The 24,666-nt window shown below is 38.5% G+C and overlaps 1 protein-coding gene across 1 annotated transcript in view; it reads right to left on the reverse strand.

Moving 5' to 3' along the window:
- LOC147231232 (matrix metalloproteinase-17-like) overlaps positions 1-24,666 on the reverse strand; it is an 81,199-nt gene that overhangs the window by 53,498 nt on the left and 3,035 nt on the right. Inside the window, exon 2 of the mRNA XM_086152512.1 lies at positions 7-139. Coding sequence (XP_086008638.1) covers positions 7-139 — 133 coding nt within the window. The remainder of the gene's footprint in view (positions 1-6; positions 140-24,666) is intronic.

Consider the following 24,666-nt stretch of genomic DNA (forward strand, 5'->3'; position numbering starts at 1 on the left):
ACTTACCTAGGACTCCTGTCTCCTTCAGTCCTCCGAACCTTTGCATGGCCTTGATGGCATTGGTGAGGGCTTCCTTAGTTTGAAGTTGGCCAGTCACTGGGTCAGGGGGCGGGAGGTAGCCGAACTTGCTCAGCCAGTCCTGAAACGGAAAGAATATACCAAAAGTCCATCTCTGCAAGCCCAAAGACTTTCACTTGCCAAATTCTGCCTGCCAACATTAAACACCTGTTTGTATTTTTGTGTCCCGGGGATGTTGGGTGCACTTTAAACACATTTTGAGCAAAACGGCCAACAAAAGGGAACAACAAAGCGATGACTTTGTATTCTGAACAAAGTAAACATCTGAAAGAAAAATTTGGTATTTTTTTTATTTTGTATCATGCAATTTGTTGGAATATGAAAGGAAATCTATTACATTAATTGAACTCCTTTCTCTTTTACAAGTTTTGCAGACCCTCTATTTTTTTTTTTTTGTTAAAAAGGAACTTTATACATTTTTCCTTCACTTTTTATAACAGCCTCCATTCAAGCGATGGCTCATTAGAGTCATATGGGAAGAGTCGCTAGAATGTTGTAATGCAGAATTTGCATACTGAAGAAGAATAAGGAAACAAGGATGGAGTTTTAAAATGTTGCAAATATAAAGGACTATCAACAATATTTGAGGTGTTGCCGAGGAAAGACGTGTAACCCGTGTTTGGTTGATGCATCAGACTCAGTGGAGCTTCATCGCTCTTCTTTTCCTTGATTCCTTTCTGGTCTATTTTTTCTTTAGTTTATCTATTTGAGTTACAGTGAAGCCTTTCATCCCCACGCTGTGATTGTCAAAGATGATGGCAAACTTCAAGTTAGTTTTTGATAAGCTATCATACGGGAGGAGTGTTACTGTGATGCATGCAGTCTGGGATTTATCTATTTTATTTCTTCATTTTTGAGCTTTTGAACTAAATTAACCCACATAAGATTCAGTTCAAAGAAGTTGTGGACAAGGAGTATCCAAAGAAATCTATTTTATGAATATATACACATTATATGCTGTTGTTTTATTTTTATCATGTTGTCTTTAAAAATAGAAGGACATTTAAAATGCTATCATTTTTTCACACAAAACAAAAACATCTGCCTTTTACATATGACCCTTTTGAAGCAGAATGTTGCTTCATCTGCATCATATTCTCATTACAATCACCATGATTTCTGATCAGGATTTGTACCTGGATCGCTGTTAGCTGGTGTTTGCCTGCGACCTTCAATGACACTGACACACCACCGACGCGTTTACAAGATATGTGTGTTGACCCTTCACACAATAGCAGAGAACGGAGCTAAAACAAATACCTGGCAGAATTTCAAACTTGAAAATCCCTAGTAAACAATATTTCAGCAGTGTTTAAGACCTGTATGCTCTACATGATTTTTTTTTTTCTATCTCACATATTTGATAAAGCAGTCGGCAGATTTCAGTACTATTTATTCACAACAAATAATACCAACTCCATGCATTCAAAACTTTTAATTCCACAGATTCCATAATGCTGAGATTTATAACCATTGTGGTTTGCTCGAGGGCTGCGGATTAATTTTTTTTGTATATAAACGTTAAAAAAAAATCGGCTAGTTGGTCTTATGCTTGCTTTGTTTTCCTCTAAATGAGCAAGAGAAATCAATTGCCTTCTGGAAAACACATATGTTTGGTGTTAGGAGTCAAGCAACACCTCACAGAGAAAATTACTCCCAGTGGGAGGGACAAAGAAAACTTACAGCAAATGAAAAATGAGCAACATTTGCAAACCCAAGACAGAAGCTGGTTCATAGATAACAAATTAATGCAACTTGTTATGAGATGTAGGCTACTTTTCAGGCATGTGGTTCAAGTTTTCAAAAGTAAGTGTACAGATGAATCCTATGATCAAAATAATCGATCAATAGTCTCAGCGGTTGAAGAGCGATCTGAAGATCATCACTGGCGCTAAATGTAAAATTCTTCCTTACACTACACCTCTGGAAAATGTGTTGTGCTTCTATTTGGCATCACATGTGCATCAGCTGGAGGTTCACCACCAAAATGTGTGTGTGATCAAACACTGACTTAAGGGGACAGGAAGTGGGGGAATTTAATGCTTGTAGTATTGGAATGGTATTTTAAATGGAGGAGGCCATTTCCCCCCCAGGTGGAAGTCTGTAGGGCTGGTGGATAAAGGCTTGACATCAGGAGTATTGAGCGTATTTGCACCCATCTTTAAACTTAATTAACGAAAAGCATGGAGCGGAGCGGCTCTGTAATGTAAGAAAGTAGAGAATAAAATCCAAGTAGCCACTCACATTTTGAACACCCTGAAGTTGAGCTCCGACAGTTTTCATGACTGTAAAGCCTATTAGGTTTTAAGTAGATGTTTGTATAGTGTAATTGTGAATTATAGGATGCTTACAGAGGCATTCCTTAATTAAAGTCATATTATTTTCAGGGACTGGCAGGAGAATAAACCAATGTTACAGCTTGTAAAAGGACTCTGAAATCACTGTCAATGATCCAGGACAGACTTACTGCAATGATGAAAAAAAAATTCAGCTGGAAAATGGTTATGACTTGTAGTGTGGCATTACATTAACTGTAGATAATGTGATGCTAAATCACAGATAGATAGATAGATGATAGATTTTCCTTAAATAGGTTTACAAGACACATGTTGGTGAGAAAAGAGGATGGACATAGAGAGTCTTTTTTTGGGGCAAAAACGTTTCAACTCCTATTTTCGGAGCGTAGCTGCTTGACATTTTGCGTGACCTATTAACTAACTCTGAGTCAACATAATGAGGACTGGTTAAAAAAAAAAAAAAAAGGACTGTAATACACACCAACAGTTTTTCCCTTTAAGATTCAGATCAAAAAATTGGATATTTAATTCACAATCCCGACCACCAAAGAGAAGATTTATGGGTGCGATGAAAAAGGACATGAATTCAGCTGATGTGAAGGGGAATGCTGATGAATTTAGCTGATGTGAAGGCCCCTGAAGGGAAAAGCCCAAAGAAAAAGAAGAATTAATAATCATTATCAGAGGTTAGGAATCAATGCAGCCCATTGGGGGGAAGAGGAATCCCAAAGGCTGGATAAAGGCAGAGGAATGTGATAGGAGATCCATCCATCAAACGTAAACCTATGCTGGATTAAACGTAAACTTTCATACCGGATCAGTCGATTAACAATGACCGCCATCTGTGTTTCTAACCTACAGGTTACCGTTGGAAACCGGGCTGGAGCAGGGTCGGAGAAGAGAAAAGGGAAGAGGAAATACAAAAGTCAAGGACTGAAAGACTATAATATCTATTTCTTCTTCTTCTTCTTTCGGCTTCTTGCGGCTTTTCTTTCGGCTTCTTTCGGCTTTTCTTTCGGCTTTTCCCCCTTCAGGGATCGCCACAGCAAGTCAACTTTCTCGGTCTAACTCTATTCTCCGTATCCTCCTCTCTCACACCAACTACCTTCATATCCTCTCTCACTACGTCCATAAATCTTCTCTTTGGTCTTCCTCGAGACCTCTTGCCTGGCAGCTCCAATTCCAACTGAAAGACTATAATATATATTAAATACTATTAGTTATCTTGAGAAATGAGTTTGTTCAGAATATTCTCAAAGTGATAGAGGTGTCGGTTACGCCTCACAGGTGAGATGTGAGTTAAAAGAAAAATTCTGTTTTATCCCCCAGAGGTGTGAGAGTGGCAGCTGGTGCAAACTTCCATGGAGATGTTGGTGTAGGAAACACAGGGTTTGAGGAAGTGGTGGCCAGATTTGGTATCCAGGATAAGACGGATTGTGGTAGACTTTGCAAAAAAAGGCCTGATTTCTTTCAGAAGAGGCAGGAATATTGGAATCACCTATAAGAGCAGAGGTAGGAGCAAACAGGTGGACTATATCTTGTGTGCACGATGTAATCTGAATAAAATCGATGACCCAAAAGTAGCGCTAGGTGAGAGTGCAGCCGGAGAGCATAGGATGGTGATTTGTAGGAAGACTCTGGTGACAAGAACGACGAAGAGGACGAAGGCAAAGTGGCGGAAGCTGAAAAAAGGGAGGATATTGTGCAGTTTTCAAGGAGGAGCAGTGGCTTGTTTTGATAGTCAGGAGTGAAATAACTGTATTTGACTGATGTTAAGAGAATAAGAAAAGACTATCCTAAAAAGGTTGGACATACAGTCATGTGTCGGCTCATGATTTTTTTTTTTGGGGGGGGTATAAAACTGTGAGAGATGGTCAATAGCATGCTAATATTTTGTTGAACTCAGCAGAATGGCTCTCAAAAAAAATAAAGAAAAACAAGTCTGTCTACATATTATGTTTACATAGATGTGAATCAACACTGAAAGGAGTAGTCTGATTTTTTTTCTGACTGCAAAAAAAAAAAAAGTTTAAATTTTTCTTTTTTCTGTGTGCGTGGAGCATGTCGCCCATTTAAACCTCAACCTTGGAGCTCACAGGAGAAGCTGTAGAGACGCCATGTTTAGCCACGAGTAGGTGTACTAGTGAAAGACTTTGCAAAAGTCCTGGGTTTTCAAACGCAAAAAGTACAAAAGAAATAAAATAAATAAAAATTGTTCATAAAGAATTGACTCAGTCATCCTTAGTAAAAAGCAGCAGCATCCGCTCTCCCGGAGAGAAAGACCAAATATCAGACAAAGGGAGTCAGAAGAGAGAAGAGAATAGAAAGGTAAATAATTCACATGCATATAAAGGTTTAAAAGCCTTTCAAAAAAATGGTGCTTTTCTCCTGGGGTTGTCATCCTTGAAAGATAACAGAAATAAAATAAGATGTGTTGGTCGGCGAAGGACTTTGTTAGGACACCGAACCCTCTCGACATCTCTGATCGACCAGAGGGTGACCAATCCAAACAAATAGACACATCCACTAACTATTCTTGAATTACTGCATTTTAAATGACAAAATTCTGCATTTAATTGTTTGTCTGTACAACTATGACGTGATCTGTATCTCTTGTTCTATTGTCTGTAAATATATAGTGCTGGCTTTCCTTCCAGAACCGTGAGGTAAAAACATACGGTATATTCTGTGGAAAGGAGTCAGTGACTGCCTCAAGGGACGCAAAATGTAGAACTTGTTGAAGCTTATTTTTCTGTCCATTTAAAAAAGGATTCAGGAGTGAGAGGACACTAGAGAAAAAAGATTCAGAGAGGTTGATTTTGGTTCTGGCTGAAATTATAGTCATTGGAAATGAAACGGATAACAAGATAGCTAAAAAATGACTAGGCAGAAGACAATGTTTAACATTTCTGAGAAGCTTTGTAATTTTATTCGGTAAGTAATTACAAAAAGCAATATATGTACACAACAAATACAGGAACATTACATCGAATATAGCACATTGTTGATGCTGCTTACGGGCATCACCAACATATTTTTTTGTACAATCCCACTACCTCATTCTCTATTTACCACTCTAACCCATGCAATATTTATATTGATATTTATATTATATTTATACATTCACTGGGACACCTTACTTATTGTTTTTCATTTTTATTACCTAAATCTCTAACTATGAACCTATTATTTCTAGAACCATTCCCTGCACAGTATTTTTTTAATTGCTTTTTATATTTTTATATTGTTGTATTCTATTTTTCATATTGTGCATAGCCTTTGTTTATTTGTATCTATATCATTTTTTGCACATTCTTTCTATTATTATGATTTGTATATGTTTCTATCCTGTAACACTGCTGTAACAATTAAATTTCCCTATTCTGGTCACAGTCAAGTTTTTATCTTATCTTATCTTATCTTATCTTATCTTATCTTATCTTTTGTAATAACAAAGAAACATATTGAATGACGAGATAAGAAATAACAATGTGGATGCACAAAACATGTTCACCCGAATACATCTTATCTTATCTTATCTTATCTTATCTTATCTTATCTTATCTTATGTAATAACAAAATACCATATTAAATGACGAAATAAGAAATAACTATGTGGGTGCACAAAACATGTTCACTGGAATTCATACGTCTTACTCAGTTACAATGGATAAATGGGAAAAAAAGATAAAACTCCATCAAATGTAAGGTTACCGTTGTTGAAGAAAAACATAAAGTCGAAGTATCTGAAAACATTTCAAATAAAAAAAACAACAAAAAAAACCCTCCTTCCTACAGCAACTCCCTTGATAGCCGTTCTTCCGACAAGATTCACGGGGCACAGGCATTATTTTAATTGCTGTGCGGGTACCTCACAGCTAATTCACACATAAGAACAATGTTATGTAGTGTTATTAAAATTCTGTTTGAAGCCTTTATTAGATATATATATAATATATAAAGTGAAAGAGAGAGAAAGATCATTAAAGCTACAGTATTTGCAAACAAAAAAAGCTGCAGTGACACAAATTGACGGATAGTAATTTGGTATTGAAGTCACAATAACAACCTTTCCATCTCCTCCGATGAGAGACCAGTTGGCTCAGCCCAGAGCAAAACATAACACGGGAACTTTATATAGACGAAAAGGAATGAGAATCAGATAAGGGAGAACATGCACGGTGAGTAAAGGATACAAGAGGCAAAGGAGAGAATATAATACAAGATGTTAGTTCAAAGCCTGGCGATGGGCAAAGGTAATAATATAAGCGCATTACATTTTTTTTCTGAGGTCAACATTAATCGCAAGCAGCGCGTCTTCAGCAGGGACCCGAGACTCAAACTACACGAGGGAGCTTGTGTCATTACTTTGTCAGTCATTCGTGCTAATATGAATATTCTTTCATTTGCTTAAGGAAATGAAAGAGCAGAATTTAAGCAGAATTTCCCACGATAGTTAAGTTTACTAATGTTTTCAACGGCAGGGAGACCCAGAATCTAAATTATATCCCACTTTTGACCTACAAGAAATATGCCAATAATCTACAATGATATATTATTGGGGATACCGGGTGATATGGGTGCAAATAAAGGTACTTTATTTGACGAAAGTGTAAATAGCATTGAGTATAGACGTACGCCGGTTACAAAGTGATGGAAAGTAACGTCATCGACACAATCGAAACAAAAGAAACCAAGTCATACCCGATACATAGAATTTTAGATTTCATATAAAAGGAATGACACATGTTTGATCCGTTTAGTACTCCACCTTCAGTGATTCATCTGGCCACTGTGCCTGAAGGCCGGAGGACACTGCTTTGGAGTGTGGACCAACAATTTGACGTTTTTAGAGACCTGACAGAAATGCAGGCGGCACTTTTTTTTTTTCTTTGTCCAGAACTTTTTACAGATTGATGGGTGTCAGAGGGCAAAGACAAAACCTGCAAATATAACATAACATACATCACCTTTTCAAAAACAGCTTCAACCCTTCCTTCCCTTGAACAAATATAGAAAATAAGCAGGTGCAAAACACTGAAGGGGGCAACGATTTTCAGGTTTAATCAGCAAACATACAATACTTTACCTTACAAAGCAGATACAGCAGTTTTGAAACAAATGATGCCTCTTTTTTTTGTATAAAAGGATTAAATGAGCACAAGCATGAACGAGAAGTGACGGCATTTTCACATAAAGAGTCAGTTCCATATATAAAACAAATGAATGCATCTTCTGATTTTATTTGATTATTTATCTTGTTTCTATTCCCTTCAGTGAAGTAACCAGATATATACAGGACTGTCTCAGAAAATTAGAATATTGTGATAAAGTTCTTTATCTTGTGTAATGCAATAAAAAAAAAAAAAACTTTTTCATGATATTCTAATATTTTGAGATAGGATTTTTGAGTTTTCTTAAGATGTAAGCCATAATCAGCAATAATAAAATAATAAAAGGCTTGCAATATTTCAGTTGATTTGTAATGAATCCAGAATGTATGACATTTTTGTTTTTGTAATTGCATTTTAATGATTTAATAATTTTAATATTGCATTATACGCAACTCTGGACTAAGGAGCTCATACACAATAGGCTATAATGCAGCTCCATTGCTGTGTTCAAAGCTACCTTCAAATAGTCTTATTGTCAGTGTTTCTAGCAGCAATAAAATAAGTCAATATCCTTAGTAGGAAAAAAAATGCATGCAAATTATTCATTTGACTCTTTTCTAGCCCCATTTAATGATCACTGAGATAACACAATCAGATCATGCCAAATGCATAATGTCTGTGCCTGCCATTGTTTCTGTACTCATTGGAAGGAACAGTGCCTCAGTAAATATTGCAAAACACATTGTATTATTGTCATTTAGAAAAACACTTCACGCCACTATTGCAGTTGCCATGGTGACAGCAAAATACAATAGCCTGTATCGGAGATGTAAAGATTCCCCCGCTCATACGTATTTCAATGGTTTTCAGTATTTTTTTCAGCCTGATTAGCATTAACAGAAACATCTGTATTATTAGAATTGAGATATAGGGGGGGAATTAGGTTTAGAAAACATTTATTTTTGAATAGTTATTAAAATTATTTTTACCCTCTGGCCTGGACTTTCCTCACACATACTAGAAATGATATTACCTAAGATCAGAGGGATGCTGCTAGCTTATCCTAGCACAGAACAAGAGGCATGGAGAAGAGGCAGAATATACTGTATGTATTGCCAAAAATGAATGTAAACTGTTATTCAAAAGCAGTTTTTTATTTATCATTATTGGAGTGTATTTTTGTAGTGATGTCTAATGTGTGTTTACCTTAAACATCTGACTAACTTACATTGAATTTTTTTTTTTTTTTTAAAGAATACCTTCAAAATACCAAAATAGGTTATTTTCAATTAAAACTCTTAGTTTAATCTGAGTTATTATACACCTTTGAATAGCTACTTTCTCCTCCCCCTAGATTTGAAACCCTCTAGGGAAAGCGAACGTGCAATGGTGCTATATAAGTAATATATTTAAGTAACAGCATTAATAAACAAGACCACAGACATGAATGGATCAACGTTTGGATATCAATATGTGTCGTATTAACATTCATTCATTATTTATACCGCTTATCCTGCTATCAGGGTTTGTGGGGTTGCTGCAGCCTTCCCGAGCTATCGTTGGGCTCGAGGCGAAGTTTTCCCTGGACCGGATAGCGGTCGATCACAGGGCCACATATAGAGACACACACTCACTCTCTCAACAAGTCTGGGCAGTGCAGGGTCTCCGATGAATCTACTTTTGAACTCTTGTAGGAAACCGGAGAACCCGGAGTAAACCAATGCAGACACAGGGTGAACATGCAAACCTCCACACAGAAAAAAAAAAAAAAAAACCCTGCCGGAATTGACCCAGGGACATTTATACCGTGAGGCGGAAGAACAAACCACTGCGCCATCCGCCTGTCGTATTATAATAAATAAATATTTTATATCGCACCATACAACCTTATCCTGCTGAACGCAGTTCTCCCGCAAGTAAACACCTCCGTGCACACTGCTGCACCAACCACAGGCTTCCATGCTGACAAAAACCATAGTTACCACCACAATTCCACAAGGACTGAGATATTGCTAACATATTCAACCATCCAATTTCTTGCATGTAAACAAACCATGGAGGCTCGGAGTTGGTATCGTAGGGTTCAACTCGCCGTACACGGATAGGAGGCGCCACTTTTATCTGTGATCCTGAAACTCAGTCGCGTGACCCCTTAATCTTCAAGGGTTCAGCACAGACACAATGCTAAAAAAAATCTGTAAAATATAGTCAGAGAAAAGACTTAATTAGAAAGAGAGCTTGCCCTATAAATAGTTCAAGCTATTTAGAGTATTTAGTATTGAGAACATGTGCGCCTTCATCTCTTTACTGCTCATTAGATTTTGTGGTATGTAAAGCGTCCTGTGGTTTTGCTATATTATTGGCAAACAAAAATATTATTGCACTAACCGATCAAAAGTAAATTCAGATTTCTAATAAACAATCTTTAGATCTGGCCCTGTGCATTTAATATGTAACTGAGCTGAGCTTCATGCCAGGGGAGGAAAAGTAGATTTGAATTAGCAAACAAAGCCTCATGTGTGTGACACACTGATGAGTGTGTGTGTGTGTGTGTGTGTGTGTGTGTGTGTGTGTGTGTGTGCCGATTTGAAGCTTTGCAGATGCATCAGTTAACAGTGAGGCTTTTGAAATGCGAGGGGGAGAGACGGTGTTTGGGGTAAATGAGTTCAATGAGTAAACAACTGAATTTGTCAGCAAAGATGTTTATCAGTCTGATAGATTTCACTTTATATTTGATTGGATGATTGCTTATATATGCATGTATACAAACTGGTACACACACACACACACACACACACACACACATATGTATTGGTAATATAGAGAAAGAGGCGGGAGATAGACTATGCACTATGCTATGTAGCTGTAGTTCAGTATTTACTAAAAATGTGGACATGGCAATATACTCTTTGTTGATGAAACCAAAATGTATGTGTTTTAAATAGTTATTAGATTTTGCATTAAAAGAAAAAAAGATGCAAATGTTTAACAGAGGTGATGTCATGCCGTTCTGTGTTAATCACCACCAAAATAAGGTTTTGGCCTGAGAGTGTTCCTTTGTATACGGTTCTGTAATAAATGCCCCTTTTTGGCCTCTGAGAGAACAATGACGAAAACAAGCAGATGGAATTCCTCCTTGATGCAATGACTGCAATATGGCTTCCAATTTAACAACAGCATGTGCTTAATTAAATGATTATAAATTAATGAAATCCTTCATGAATTTGCACATGTGTCAGGTTCTTTTCATTGCCTTCCTCACCGCACATTTCTCTAATCACTATAAACACAAATGTGTCCGTCTATGGGGTGAAGAATTACGACCTGGGCCTCCAGCAGTGAGGTGTTAGTACTGGACTTCGGGAACCTGGCAATAAAATACAAGTATTGCTCTCTATCGTTGTGCACCGCGACAACCGAGCTAATTTGCAAAGGTTCCCCCCCGTTACAAAATACTGTATAATTTCTCAATATCAATAGAGATAATTGACAATGAATGACCAAAAATAAATCTGGTTCAAATATATAACCGCTGGATACATAAAATATTCATTATTACCTTTGGACACTCAACACACACACACATGGGCACACACACAAATACACAGCTATGTGACTATGGTTACACCACAGCAACGCATCTTGAGAATGGAATCTGTTTTGCCATCGTGTTGTGACCTCCTCTGTCCCACAATATCTCCCTGTTTGGCCCGAACGCACAGCTGCCCAGTGCCTTCATGCTCACCCTCACATGCAGGAAATGACTCATTAGGAGACATTTAACCTTGCAACCTCACAGTCTCTCAAAAAGTCATGAAGTGACACGGTCCGCGATAATGTTAACATTGTTCCCTGCGCCATCAAGGATGAGGTCAGATCCGCAGCTCACCTTCTGGAATTTTGAAAGGTTACGAAGCTGCACTTAAGGAAGAAAGTTAGAGGGATTTAAGGTTTTACAACGCCACCCCCAGAGTCCATTAGTCAATGAAAATTAAACAAACTCTCCTGAGCAGTGAGTTTTCTTAGCGGGCCGCGCTTGTATGAGAAGATTGGATAAGGCATTAAAACTACATTTGATACTCAGCAATAATTCCTCAATTAACATCAACATATGGTTGTTGAGGATAACCTGACAACAATGGATACAAGTTCAGCTCTTCTAATGCTAAATCACATTCATCAAAAGCTGAAAACTAGCTCATTAAATACCTATGAAGTTTCTCAGTCGTCCAGTTCATGGCTAATCCTTGCTGAAAAGATTTAAGTTTGAAAAGATTTTGACAAGAGTTCCTCATTAAATCATTTGTTTTGTCCATATTCATTTGTATTTATTATTATATTGTGTAGTATCCTGTTGTGTTTTCCTTCTCTCTTATTGTTTTTCTACACCACAGGAGTAGCATTCCCATTTTGCTGTGTTCTGCAATGACAAAAATGGCAAATATATTTTATAATATTCTATTCTATTGTGTATTGATTCAAATTCCAAAGTGGGAAAATAATTCAATGTAAGAGACACATACTGATAACAAAACCATGACAAGTAAGGGCTTTGAAGAACTTCATACGTCTATTTGGAAAAAGTATTAAAGTAAAACTCATAAAACACTATAGCTAAATGGGGTTGGAAAGGCATGGATTCATTCAGAGAATTATACTTTAAATAAGAGCAGAGGTTTAGTGAATGAATTGTAGCGGGGTAATGTTGGTAGTTCCTTCCCTGAGAGGCCCTTGAAACACTTTCTGAGCATGAACACAATTTATTAGAAAAAAATGAAGGATTCATTTGTGGTAATGGATACAATCAAAGATGGAGGACACATAGACAGACGGTCAGAAAGGGATTCGCAACTGATAATGGTCAACTGACACAGTCAATCAGATAGAAAACTTAATTATCAATATGAAAAATGTAAGCGACTCGAACACCAATCTATGCATCTGTTCTGTATCGCATTACCTTCGCTGAAAGTCAACAGTATCTCTCTCCATTTCACAATGTTTAAATGTTGTTAGCTTTGCTGTGCGCTCTAGACAAGTGAACTCTTGAAAAGTGACAAAAAGGTGTTATTATGACCGGCAAAACCGCAGGGACACCGCAGATTGAAAGTGACAGCTTTGACAAGAATACACGATTTAGACGTGCTTCCCTTAGGAAACCGTATCATACAGGCACAAGCATACAGAAAAATGAAATAAATGAGTCCGCTGTTCAGTTAAAACGACACAATTGTAAAAAAAAAAGAAGAGATCCAATCATTTTCATATTAAATTATCCTAATAGGATCATATTTCACTATTTCGCTAGACATTAACTGACTGAGTTTTCTCACTATTTTTTCCACGTCATATCTTTTCATTTTTTTTCAAGCTTCTATATGACCTGCCAAATTGTTCATTTATTACATTTTTTTATTTCTTACAAATGAAAAGGGATCCCACATGGCCTTTGACAGCTAACAGATCCACATTTGTAGCTCAAGGCATTTGGCAGAAAATAACTTACTGATTCTGCTTTTTATCATTAAGCCAGTAACTTGATTTGATTTGATCTCATTTCATTCCGCTCGTAAAAAAATATATCAAGAAAGGTAACAGAATGAGAACGAGAATGAGTTTACAAACAGAAATTCTCAGTCTTGTGTCACTTTTACTTGATCGGGCATAAGTATAAAAATCGTGCCCCCGATGGATGGATGGATGGATAAATAATATACAAATATTAAAAATTCAATTGTGATGTAGTTAATACTGTGCATACATAAAAAGGTTTGAAGTTTTTGATCAAAGTTTGAGTCTTCTTCCAAGCATGTGAATTCTGTGCATCGCTCTTCATCGAAAGTGTTAGAAAATAACAGCAGCCACTTGAATAAGCCAACGGCAGTCTGGTCAACAGACATGGCACACAATTAATCACATCCGTTCGGCTCCAGTCCACTAACTCGTGGGTTGGCTGTGGCTTAGTTGGTACAGCGGGCGGAACTCCAACTGGAAGTAAACAGTCTGATTCCTGACTCCTCCCGTCTACAGTATGTTAGTGTGTTAGTGGTGCAGGACATGTATGCTTGTGCTGTAGGTGTGACAGAGGAGTTCAAGGTAGAGGTGAGAATACATCAGGGATCTGCTGCGAGACCCTTCTTGTTTGCTAAGGTGATGGACAGGCTGACGGATGTGAGTAGACAGGAGTCTCCATGGACTGGGATGTTCGCAGATGGCAATATGGTCTGTTGAGCACAATACAGGTGGAGGAAAATCTTGTATGCCCTGGAAAGGTGAGGAATTAAGTTTAGCTGCAGCGAGACAGAATACACGTGTGTGAATGAGAGGGATCCGAGCTGAGCGGTGAGGTTGCAGGGAGTGGCGATAAAGAAGGTGGAGGATTTCTGGTACCTAGGATCAACAGTCCAGTACAACAGAAAGTGTGGAAAGCAGGTGACAAAACGTGGCCAAGCCGGTTGGAACGGTTGGAGAACTCTGCCAGGTGTGATGTGTGATAAAAGAGTCTCGGGAAGAGTGAAACGAATGGTGCACGTGACCAGCGATGTCTGTTTGAGAGACAGCGGCGTTGAGGAAAAGACAGGAAGCAAAGCTTGAAGAAGGATGTATTAAGATGTTCAGGTTCTCTTTAGGTGTTAGGAGGATGGATCAGATCAAGAACAAGCCCATCTGGACGACAGCACATGTTGGATCAAGTCATACTGAGATGGTCAGAACATGCAGAATATATTGCTGGAAGGATGCTGAGGCAGGAGCTGCCAGGCAGGGGGTCTTGAGGAAGATTTATAGATCTAACAAAAGAGGACGTGAAGTTAGTTGGTGTGAGAGAAGAGAGACTTAGATGGAGGTAGAAGATGCACCGTGGAGACCCCGAAAGGGAGCAGCCAAAAGGAAAAGAAGAAGAAATAATAGTTATATCACTGAGCCCGTGGTTGTAAGTAAATCACACGCACATCCTTACTAAAGCAAAATCCTAATGTACATGTAATGAGATGCAAGATTCCAAAATAAAACAGACTATTCTGATGGGCCATTTACATTCGGGTGGAAAGTGTGAATGTTTTTTTTCCCTTGACGCTTGGGAGGAAGATTTATCCGATTCTGTGCATGGGACAAGGATTAACATGTGATTGTAAAAGAATTATTTAATCCCTGGTTTAATAACAGCTGGTCATGTCCAGGTGGTGCTAGGGGGAGAAGATTTTTTCTTTAATTCTTTTTCTTTAATGGGGCAACGTGGCTCAGGTGGTGCTGTGGCTGTTTGGTAATTGGAAGGTTACTGGTTTGATCCCCCGGCTTCCTCCCGAGACATGAATATGTATTGTGGATGTGTACGGGTGAATGAGGCAACTGTGAAAAGGACAGTGGCTATAACGTACAAATAAAAGACGTTAACATAAAATGAGTGTGTTTTTGACCGACGTTTTACAGGAAAAGTGATCACGCTCACAAAAATAGTTCAGAATAAGAAAAAAAAGACTGGAGGATGTGAAATTTATAAATTGAAGCAGATGCAAGGATCACCTGCAAGCATTCAAGTTGCTATGCAGAGCTGTATGTTCTCAAGCTTCCTATAAAATACAGAGTTTGACCGTGCACACACTGACGAAAAAGTAGAGGAAAAAAATAATGACACAAATTGAAAAAAAAAAACCCATCCAATTTCTAAGTCATTACTCGAAAGTACTTTCCAATAATAGCAGTAATTTCTAATGCTAATTACGTTTCAAAGGGAACAGTCAAAATAAAGCAAAAAACACACACTTTAAATGACTGACTCAAATGACCGACACTGGAATACAATTAATCATGGAATGACTTTGAACACAACTTCATTTTTGAAAAGCGAACATGATGTTTCACCTCCGTGCGTGCATTTCCAGCCACTTCTTCATTTCATTTTGGAAAAACAAAGCACTGGGACAATGTTATACAGTGCATAACATCCTTGTAAGCAGCCCTGAATCCAACTAGAGGTGCAGTAAACGACAGGCAAATCTACATATCCAGAAAGGCTGACACATAGTAAAGCACAAATGTTTCTTTGTTAGAGAAACATGAGTATGATCATCCATCCATCCATCCATCCATCCATCATGTGATGTAAACACACTGTAATGGTTTCAGTATTTAAATCTTCCAGATATATACAGGACTGTCTCAGAAAATTAGAATATTGTGATAAAGTTCTTTATCTTCTGTCATGCAATTACAAAAACAAAAAATCTCATACATTCTGGATCCATTACAAATCAACTGAAATATTGCAAACCTTTTATTATTTTGATATTGCTGATTATGGCTTACATCTTAAGAAAAAAATCCTATCTCAAAATATTAGAATATCATGAAAAAATTATTTTTTGTTTTTTCAATTGCATTACAGAAGATAAAGAACTTCATCACAATATTCTAATTTTCTGAGACAGCCCTGTAGGTGAACAAAGAAAAATCTTTTAAAACTCCACGAATCAGGGGCAAACACAAAGTCATCAAGATATATTTTTAAGTTTATAGGGTAAGTGGTCAGGCAAGACAATCCCTCCGAACTTCAAAGATAAACACCCTTTGGCCCTGTGATTTCTACACCCTCTCGACAGTCCAGTGATTCATGTTACAGAATGCACACATGTTGGTGCAGACCTATAAACACCTGGTGGTATTTTTGAGTCAATAAATGAAAGAGACAAAACAGGCATATTCTGTTCAAATTAGCATGAAAAGGAATCATATATTTTCATTTGCATGATCTGAACACAGATAACAAAATACATCAAAACCGCTGAAGATCTTTTTTCATTGTAAAGTTGTATTACAGAAATCTCTCCTTCATTTCGTAATTGATTTCCATTTCAATTCCTTGTTCATGTATATCCCATTTAACAGAGTTTAAACTGTCATGTAAAGGGAATGTATGAAAAAATGAAATTGAAGACAATGTCTCTGCAACCCCGTGCAGTAGCTAACTGCAGAGGAAAATGTATACGGACCAGGGACGACATGAATGGACGTTTATTTATGAGCAGCGTTGTATGCAGTTCATAAAAGACCACACAAAGCCACAGAATAGCTTCCATGTGTAGCCACTGGGATGCTCAGAAGACGACCTCACCGGCGTTAGCTAAAGAATCCTGGCAACTGCAGTGCGCTAAGCTATGCATTTGCAGAAATACATATATGAGCCCACTCGCATGTGAGCTTGAGTCTATAAATGTCCAGGTTTATTTTTAAACTGGATACCCCGACATAGGCCCCTTTGTTAACATTAACACCGCGACTGGAGTTAAGCCTAGTCCACAAAGAACATACACTATTATAAATCATTCTTTGAAAAAAGAAGACTTTATTCCTTTTCTTTCTTTCTTTTTTTTTGTTCTTCATTACACCTATATGAATATGACTATTTTTTTTTACCGATGGGGGTCCAATACTTGGAATTTTACAGTCAATAAGTGGCTCATTACATTCACTTGATAGAAAACCGAGTGTAAACTCGAAACTAGTGAGCGGCCTAATCAACCACGACAGCTGGATGTAAACATATAGCTTCTCTCTGCTGCCGACTTAAATCTCTCTCCTTCTTACTCCTGTTTCAACCCCGTCGTTTCATCTGGACCTCAAAGAAATCAGATTATTAACAATAGTTCAGATGTTGACTTCTCAAAAGAGCAGTCACCCTCATCTATTCCATTTTCTCCTTGTTCATCATCCACTCCACTGTGACTTGATAAGAAATGACAAATACTAATGAGAGAATCTGGAGATCACTCAGATAGTGTATCAGAGTAGCAAGCGCACACACACAAATTTTTACCACGGCTAACAATTTCTGCAAGAAATGTTTAGAGCAGCTCTGCAGTTAGTTCGACGTTTTCGTGTCATTTAAGTAGTTTATTGGCAATTTAGTTGGCAGGAGCGCATATTATTTTAGGCATCAGCATGCAAGTCGGCTCTCCGCTCAAAACGACTGTAATTATAAGATCTAGTCGGTTCCTTTGAGTGGCGAACGCAACCAAAACTTTGATCTGGTCGAAGACAAGAAGGAGGGGTGGCGCTCCTTGGATTGAAATAGAACTGTCCACATGGAGTTGATTTGAGGTTTTCTATACGGGGAGCTTTGGAGTGGGCCAGCTATGGTAATGAAGTCGACATAAGCCAAGGAAAAAAGGGATCACGTGCAGTTTGCCGAGGCAAAAAGAGATCCTTGTTCGCTTATCTACATTACTAAAATCATAATTACTGTAAATCGGACGAGAACAGCAGGGAGCCACAAGCTGTGTTGGGAGTCAAACATTTTATATTGAACTTTTCTTTAGAAATGACACAGAAATCAATACCATTCCGGTCAAAGTTCCATGACAGCATTATCAAAACAGCCAAGTACCGGTGACTCAGTTAATTGTTGCATTTTAAATGTGATACACGAATACATTTCCCTTTGGCCAGCGCCAAAGTAACAGAGAATTAGTACATCACTCGATGAAAACACAACTACTTGCGCTATTTAATCGCCAAGCTTTTGCAAAACTTAAAAATCATCTGCTGCGGCCATTGACTGGAAATGGCTTGCTTACATTTACACACGCTTTAATGCCACAAAGTCATCATACAATGGTGGCACACATTTCTTGTTGAATTGCTCTCTAAAGATATTATAAACCTTGCCAAGCTCCTGAGAAGCTGGCAAGACCCTGTGATAGCAGATTGGTTTGGAGCATATTGAATGGCGAGTCCATTTCATATCTTCATCTGCCGGAGAGGCTGCGAATTTCCTACACGGTGAACTGTCAGTCACCGAACCCAATCATTGTACAATGATGAATTCTGTCTTTTGGTAATCTTCTATCCTGCTTTACCCTCTAAGAGGAAAGGGACCCCTTTTCAGCAATATCAGATCCGTGGATGAGAAAGAGGGTGAGAGGTCACGCCGCTCTGTGGAAGTGGGATATCGGTGCTAAAATGATCCTAATTATATAGTATCCTCAAGCAATAAAACCTTTTTTTTTTTTTTTCTTCCGCAGTTACAATACCGCCGTACAATAATTAAAAATAAATCACCGGACAGAATTTTTATGCACATACATTAAAAGGGGCAATCAACCCTGTTAATAAACCACCACTTTATGATGAAATTCAATTTCTTGACCGTGGCTGGTTGATTATCTCCAGTTACCTTATCCCCGTTCCTATCTTCACGCCTGTGGCGTGTGGATATAATCAGACCGACCATGACGTGTCGGTAGAAAGTCTCTTATTAGAGGGAGAAACAGTCGGAGGAAGGGCGAGATACTGAGGGGACGCGCTATTTCTCTGGTGAAATACACACTCATGAAAGGAAAAAGACAGCTAATGAGGGGCAGCGGTACTTGTGCTGGGGATAGACTTGCATGGGATCTCAATATTATGAGGTCTTGAGGGAGTAACGGTTGAAGTAGGTGGGGCATCTATGAGCCTTTTCTTTGGGTAAAAAAAAAAACCAGATGGTGCTCTTATAGAGGAAATTATAAGGCAGAATTAGAGGCCGCCTGGCAGGATACAGTTCAATCCCCATCAGGCACAAACGTCATCCTCATTTGGTTTTATTTCTTAGACGCCGCACAGATGATGAATCAATTAATTTTCCTCGTTCTTCAATTCTGCTCCACAAAATTAAAACCTACTAAGGTACTTTTGAGCGGCTCCTTATCCATCCACCTCTGGCGAAAGCCGCTACCGCATGTACATTGCAAATTTTTTGAGGGCAAATTGCCAATTTAGATTGCCTTCGTCAGGCGACGTGTAAAAGTGCAGGAGCAGCTGTGAAGGGCTAAACCTGATGTATTGATTGGGCTTGATGACATTTTAGCTTTCATGCGGTTGGTTCCTTAAACGGTATACAGCGGTTACAAATCAGTAGTCCGCAGCGGTACGTCAGACTGGCAGCAAAGCTGGAAAACAGATGCCTTCTGAACTGCACCGAAGTCCGTCGCTCAACTGGTTACAGTAACCGTGTTTAGTAGTTATAAAGAGAGACAGATAGATTAAGTGCACAAACTCCACTAAAAGCCAAGTGATGCAACACAAAAGCTCCAGAGTGTAACGGGACTGGGGAGCGGCGGAGCTTGAGGAAACAATTCTGCGCGTACACAGATGCTTTGTGGATCAAGTCCCTAACGTATAGTACTGTAGCACTGTTTTAGCACAGCTGACCCGGGATGGAAGAACCCGCTTAAAAGCTCAAACAACACAAAAAGATCCACCTGCTCTTAACAGCTGAGCACAGTTTTACCGAAGCGGGAGAGGTCTCATTTTGAAGTCGATTAGCCGTTCACAGGGGAGCGGGATTTCTACCGATGGGTCCTCATCTGTGCTTTTGTCAGTGCAGCTCCCTTGGTTATTCTATAAATCGGCAAACAAAAAGACACGTGTCTGCCTTTCATTAACCAGTTAGGTGCCCAGACATACGGACGAGTCACTGCGCGTAATTACTGTGAAATGAGTTACCGCAACTTTTTTCCTTAATTTTATTTCTGCCCGTGCTGAATGCAGAAGTAACTGTCGGCTGAAACACGTTTCTGAGATTGGGAATCTATGCTGAAAGTTAACAAAGCGACAACTCTAAGACATTCATCCTGCTCTTGTTATAAGTGCTGTCCAGAATTCTGAAGACTTTGGTCAGTGTGTAAGATTAATGGAAATACCTGCGTTCAGAGGTCAATGTCTTTTGATGGTATTCACAGAGCGCTCTTGTATTTAAGTATCTACTCATTACAAAATGGTAAGTTCGAATTTATTTGAAACCTTGTCTGCCCCCTCATGTTCTTATTGACAATTTCTTCAAGTGAATAATATTCTGCTGTCTGACTTAGCAGCGGTCTGATGTCTGTTACTGTCCTTGGACCAACAAATGATCATATTCGCCAACAACACTCAACTGAAGCTGCTCGACAAGAACCGCTAAAGTCCAGGTGATATGGGGACGCTGGTACTGCTCCATTGATTGGGCATCATTTTAGCTCTTCACAGTGCATTTTTGGGATTATTTTCTCCATCATAGCATCACCTTGGCATTACAGAAAATGTATTATATTTCCTTTTGACACCAACCCTTAAATCCAACTATTCTTTTTTTTTTTTAGTGGGTATGCTCTTTGGTTATCCCTCGTATCCAAGCCATTTAAACAAGTCGTCAATCAAACTCTCTTGTTTTGCAGTTAAAGCTAGTAGTTGTTAGACTGGACTTGCGTCGACTTATGCACTATCAAAGGTAGGCTATTGTGTATTATCGTGTATTATAGTCTGCGTCGATATTAAAATGGATAAAATGGTCTACAACATCATTCTGGCATTGATGTGGTTTAAAGAAAGATGCTCATCAATGTGAGCAGTGGTCATTCGAGCATCAGCAGGTTAATAAAACGCTCTGGCAGGTTCAGCAGGGTCGCTGGGATTATTTTCTGCAGTTTCCTGACTTGCTTCTCGGCTCTTTTGCCTCTCACTCTGAAGGACACGTTAGAGGTCCGCCTTGCTGCCGAGGTCTCCCCGGCCTTTATGGACTACTTCTTCCATGCCTTTGCCTTCCCACACAAGGTCTTAGATGCTTTTTTCATATTACACAACAGTGGAATTGCTTGTGGAGAACACCTTATCAGACCCAAACTCGACCCAGGTTTCTTAACCGGTTACTAAATGTTAATGTCAAAGACGTTTGATTTGTCCTTATGGATATAATCTTATTCTATTCTTGTCACATGAAGCCTGCGTGACCACTAGTGTTTTGTCTGTGGCTGCAACCTACACCAGAGCTTGGGAATTTGAATCAGTGCACATAAGAGAGTGTATCTCAAGATATAATAGACGTCACTGATCAGATCACACTTTTATGAACAAAAACATGTGTTTTAATAAATCCTAGCGTCTTTCTTTCTTATTACCATTTCACAATCCACATTCCAATAAATTGGCAGACAGATGGGTGGTTTATTAAATACACACGAGTCACAAAATTGAATTCTAGCTCTAGATAAAATACCTGAGCATGTAGCTAGCAGTCAAGGTTGTGGGGGTTGGGAATATCCTAGCTTTCATTGGGCAACAGGCGTGTTCACCCAAAACCCGTTGCCAGTCGATCTCAAGGCCGCATATGGAGACAAACAACCGTTCAATCTCTCATTCTCATTTCGGGACAATTTAAAGGGCACCGATGAACCTGCTGCGACAGGATGTGAGAGGAAAACTGGAGAACCCGGAGGAAACTCATTGACACTCAGGGAGATCAAGCAAACTTGGAAGAACGCGGAAAACCCACAGTTGGAATAAAACCAGGGACCTGTGCTGCCACCTTTCAAGACAATACACATATATTTTTCGACGAGAATTTTCTCATTTACTATCGCAAAAGAAAAAAAGCATCCATGCTAAACAAAGAGTTGTAAGTCTGTGCAGCGTTGGCTACACTTCTTTGATTTTAAGTGTCAGTAAGCCTCCCCTGTTGTTGCATGAAAACAACTCAAAATGTCATAGACCTGTGCGAAATATAGTTTTCACCACAGTCCATGAAATGACATGCATCATGACAGCCCAAATTTCACAGCTACTTTCCATCTTCAACTGTCTGTTATTAAGTTCTTGTCTACACTCTTCTGTTCCTATTACCATGTCAAGTCAGGTTTCAATCACACAGACCATAATCGCAGTCTGCCTCTGGATGCTTTACAATCTACACAACGTTCAAACGACACTCTCTGTCCGTGTCTCCGAACATCAGCTCTTTGCCCGGACAAATCGTGTACTTGTCTTGTTCTGTGACGACATGGGTTTGCATTTTGAAATTCCTTCTGTATCAGGATAATGACTGCCTTTTTTTTTTGACATTATTCTCCTCAATTCCTGCCTTCCACTTACAAATTTGACTTTTTGAAGAAATGTCCGTATCGTCACATACAGTTAAGGATGTCCAAGGACGGCTGCGTCCTCTGTGCCACGCCAACCCCTGAGAGACCTTCGAATGAGGTGAAATTGGTACAGTATTGGTTGTGTTCTCACTAATTGGTCGATTGGTAAAAAAAAATTAATCAAATTTGAAACATGTGGACCCAAAAAACAATCCGTCATATCAACAAGTCCAACTCAATCCAAAAATCTACTGTATATACTGTAGTGTGTAAAGCACTGTGGATTCTAAGTTAAGAGCTGTGATACCTGAGACTTGAGTATTTTATAGGGTCCAAGTAGATGTTAGAAAAGGCTCAAAAATGAAACCATATCAAAATAAATACATGTATCATTTTCTGAAAAATGAATTGAATTAAAGGGCATTGACCTTAGACTTTACAGTGGGTTACTGACAGAGATCACGGTGTTTAATCGAACTGACGCCACCGATCCTTTCCAGCAACCTTGAGTTCACGGTTTTCACTAGACTATCAAGGATTCACGGCACGCTCTGCTTTTACTACTGCAGGACCTGCGACCATCTGTAGGTAAGAGTAGCTGAAGCCGATGCCTGAAATGTGTTGACACCAGAAACATTACCATCAAGCAACACGAATGTATTTGCCATTCCGCGGCAACACTGAGAACCAAATATGTGAGTAGTAAATGGCCAGTAAGAAACAAAATGTACATGCAAGGCAGCAAATAAATACTACCAATTCAGAAAATGATATGTAAAGAGACCTGAAAGAAGCGCAGATATTGTCCATTTGTCAGTAAATGAACGGCAATAAACTGTGAAACAGATGTTATCATGAGTTAGTAGATCCAACTGATCCCACGTACTAGAATATATAAACTTTGCAACAATTCAGTTTATTTACTTAGTATACAGGACCGTCTCAGAAAATATGAATATTGTGATGAAGTTCTTTATCTTCTGTAATGCAATTACATGAATAAAAATGTCATACATTCTGGATTCATTACAAATCAACTGAAATATTGCAAGCCTTTTATTATCTTAATGTTGCTGATTATGGCTTACATCTTAAGAAAACTCAAAAATTCCATCTCAAAATATTAGAATATCATGAAAAAGTTTTTTTTGTTTTTTTAATTGCATTACAGAAGATAAAGAACTTAATCACAATATTCAAATTTTCTGAGACAGTCCTGTACATATAAACAAACACACATAAAGACATATATATACATATATGTATATATGTGTAATATATATCTACAGACGCACATTCTTCAACATATATGTGCTGTATGAAGGGAAGAAATATAAAAGTAATCTTGGAATGACAGCAGGTTTGAAAATGATTATGACGTTCTCCTTTTGCCATCTGACATTACGGAGGAACTTTTAAGTTCATAATATGTATATCCGAACAGATAAACGTGGAAAAAATGATCCACGGAAAGTGATGCTGCAGGTGTTATCTCACATTCACACTTTCTCCCCGAGATGAGCGCGGCCAGAGTCAGACTGTTCCAGTAAAAGGTCATCGCATCGCAAAAGGATGCGATGAAAATGCTTCCTAGCAGAGGTCATGAATCACAAAAGGATGCTAGTTGAATTGGCCAGCTGACCATTGTAAAAGTTATATGAAAATAAGAATTATCTGAGCAAATAATAGGCCAGAATGCTAATTGGTAAGCCGATAATCATTCCAATGACACTGAGAGGACACATAACCGCATCTTGAGTTTATTTTACTACAAATGTAAGGCCTGGCTGGTTCACAATGGCCTCTTAGTATTCTCAATTATCTTATACCCTTTTAAGAACTGCCTTTATGAGGGTCCAAAATTGTAACTTGAGAATCAAATAAATGACACTTGAAAGTTAGAACATTATCAATTGTAGAAAATAAAGAAATGGAAAAAAAAAAAAAATCCAGTACTTTGTCAAGGGCATCTATGGATAACGCTTGTGCAAAGAGGAAGAGCCTTTTTGATTGGCCATGGAATCATGCATTTCTGCACGTGTGTACAGTTTTATATAAAAACATAATAAACGGGTGGCGTGGTGATGCAGTGACACACTGCCCTCCCAGAAAGGAAGTTTCTGATTCAATTTAGACGGGGGCTTTTCTGGGTTACACATGTTGTGGTGTTCTCTACATCGCCATAGGTGAGTGACAAGAGGGAATGGACGTATGTCTATATATGGGACCCTGGGATTGGCTGGTGAAAGTTCCAGTTCCACAAAAGTTCCACAAAAACAACAACAACTGTAATAATAATGATAATTT

Source organism: Fistularia commersonii, chromosome 9 (genome assembly GCF_037954325.1).
Source record: "Fistularia commersonii isolate RoL2024-O1a breed Wild chromosome 9, RoL_Fcom_v1.0, whole genome shotgun sequence".
NCBI classification, from domain to species: Eukaryota; Metazoa; Chordata; class Actinopteri; order Syngnathiformes; family Fistulariidae; genus Fistularia; species Fistularia commersonii.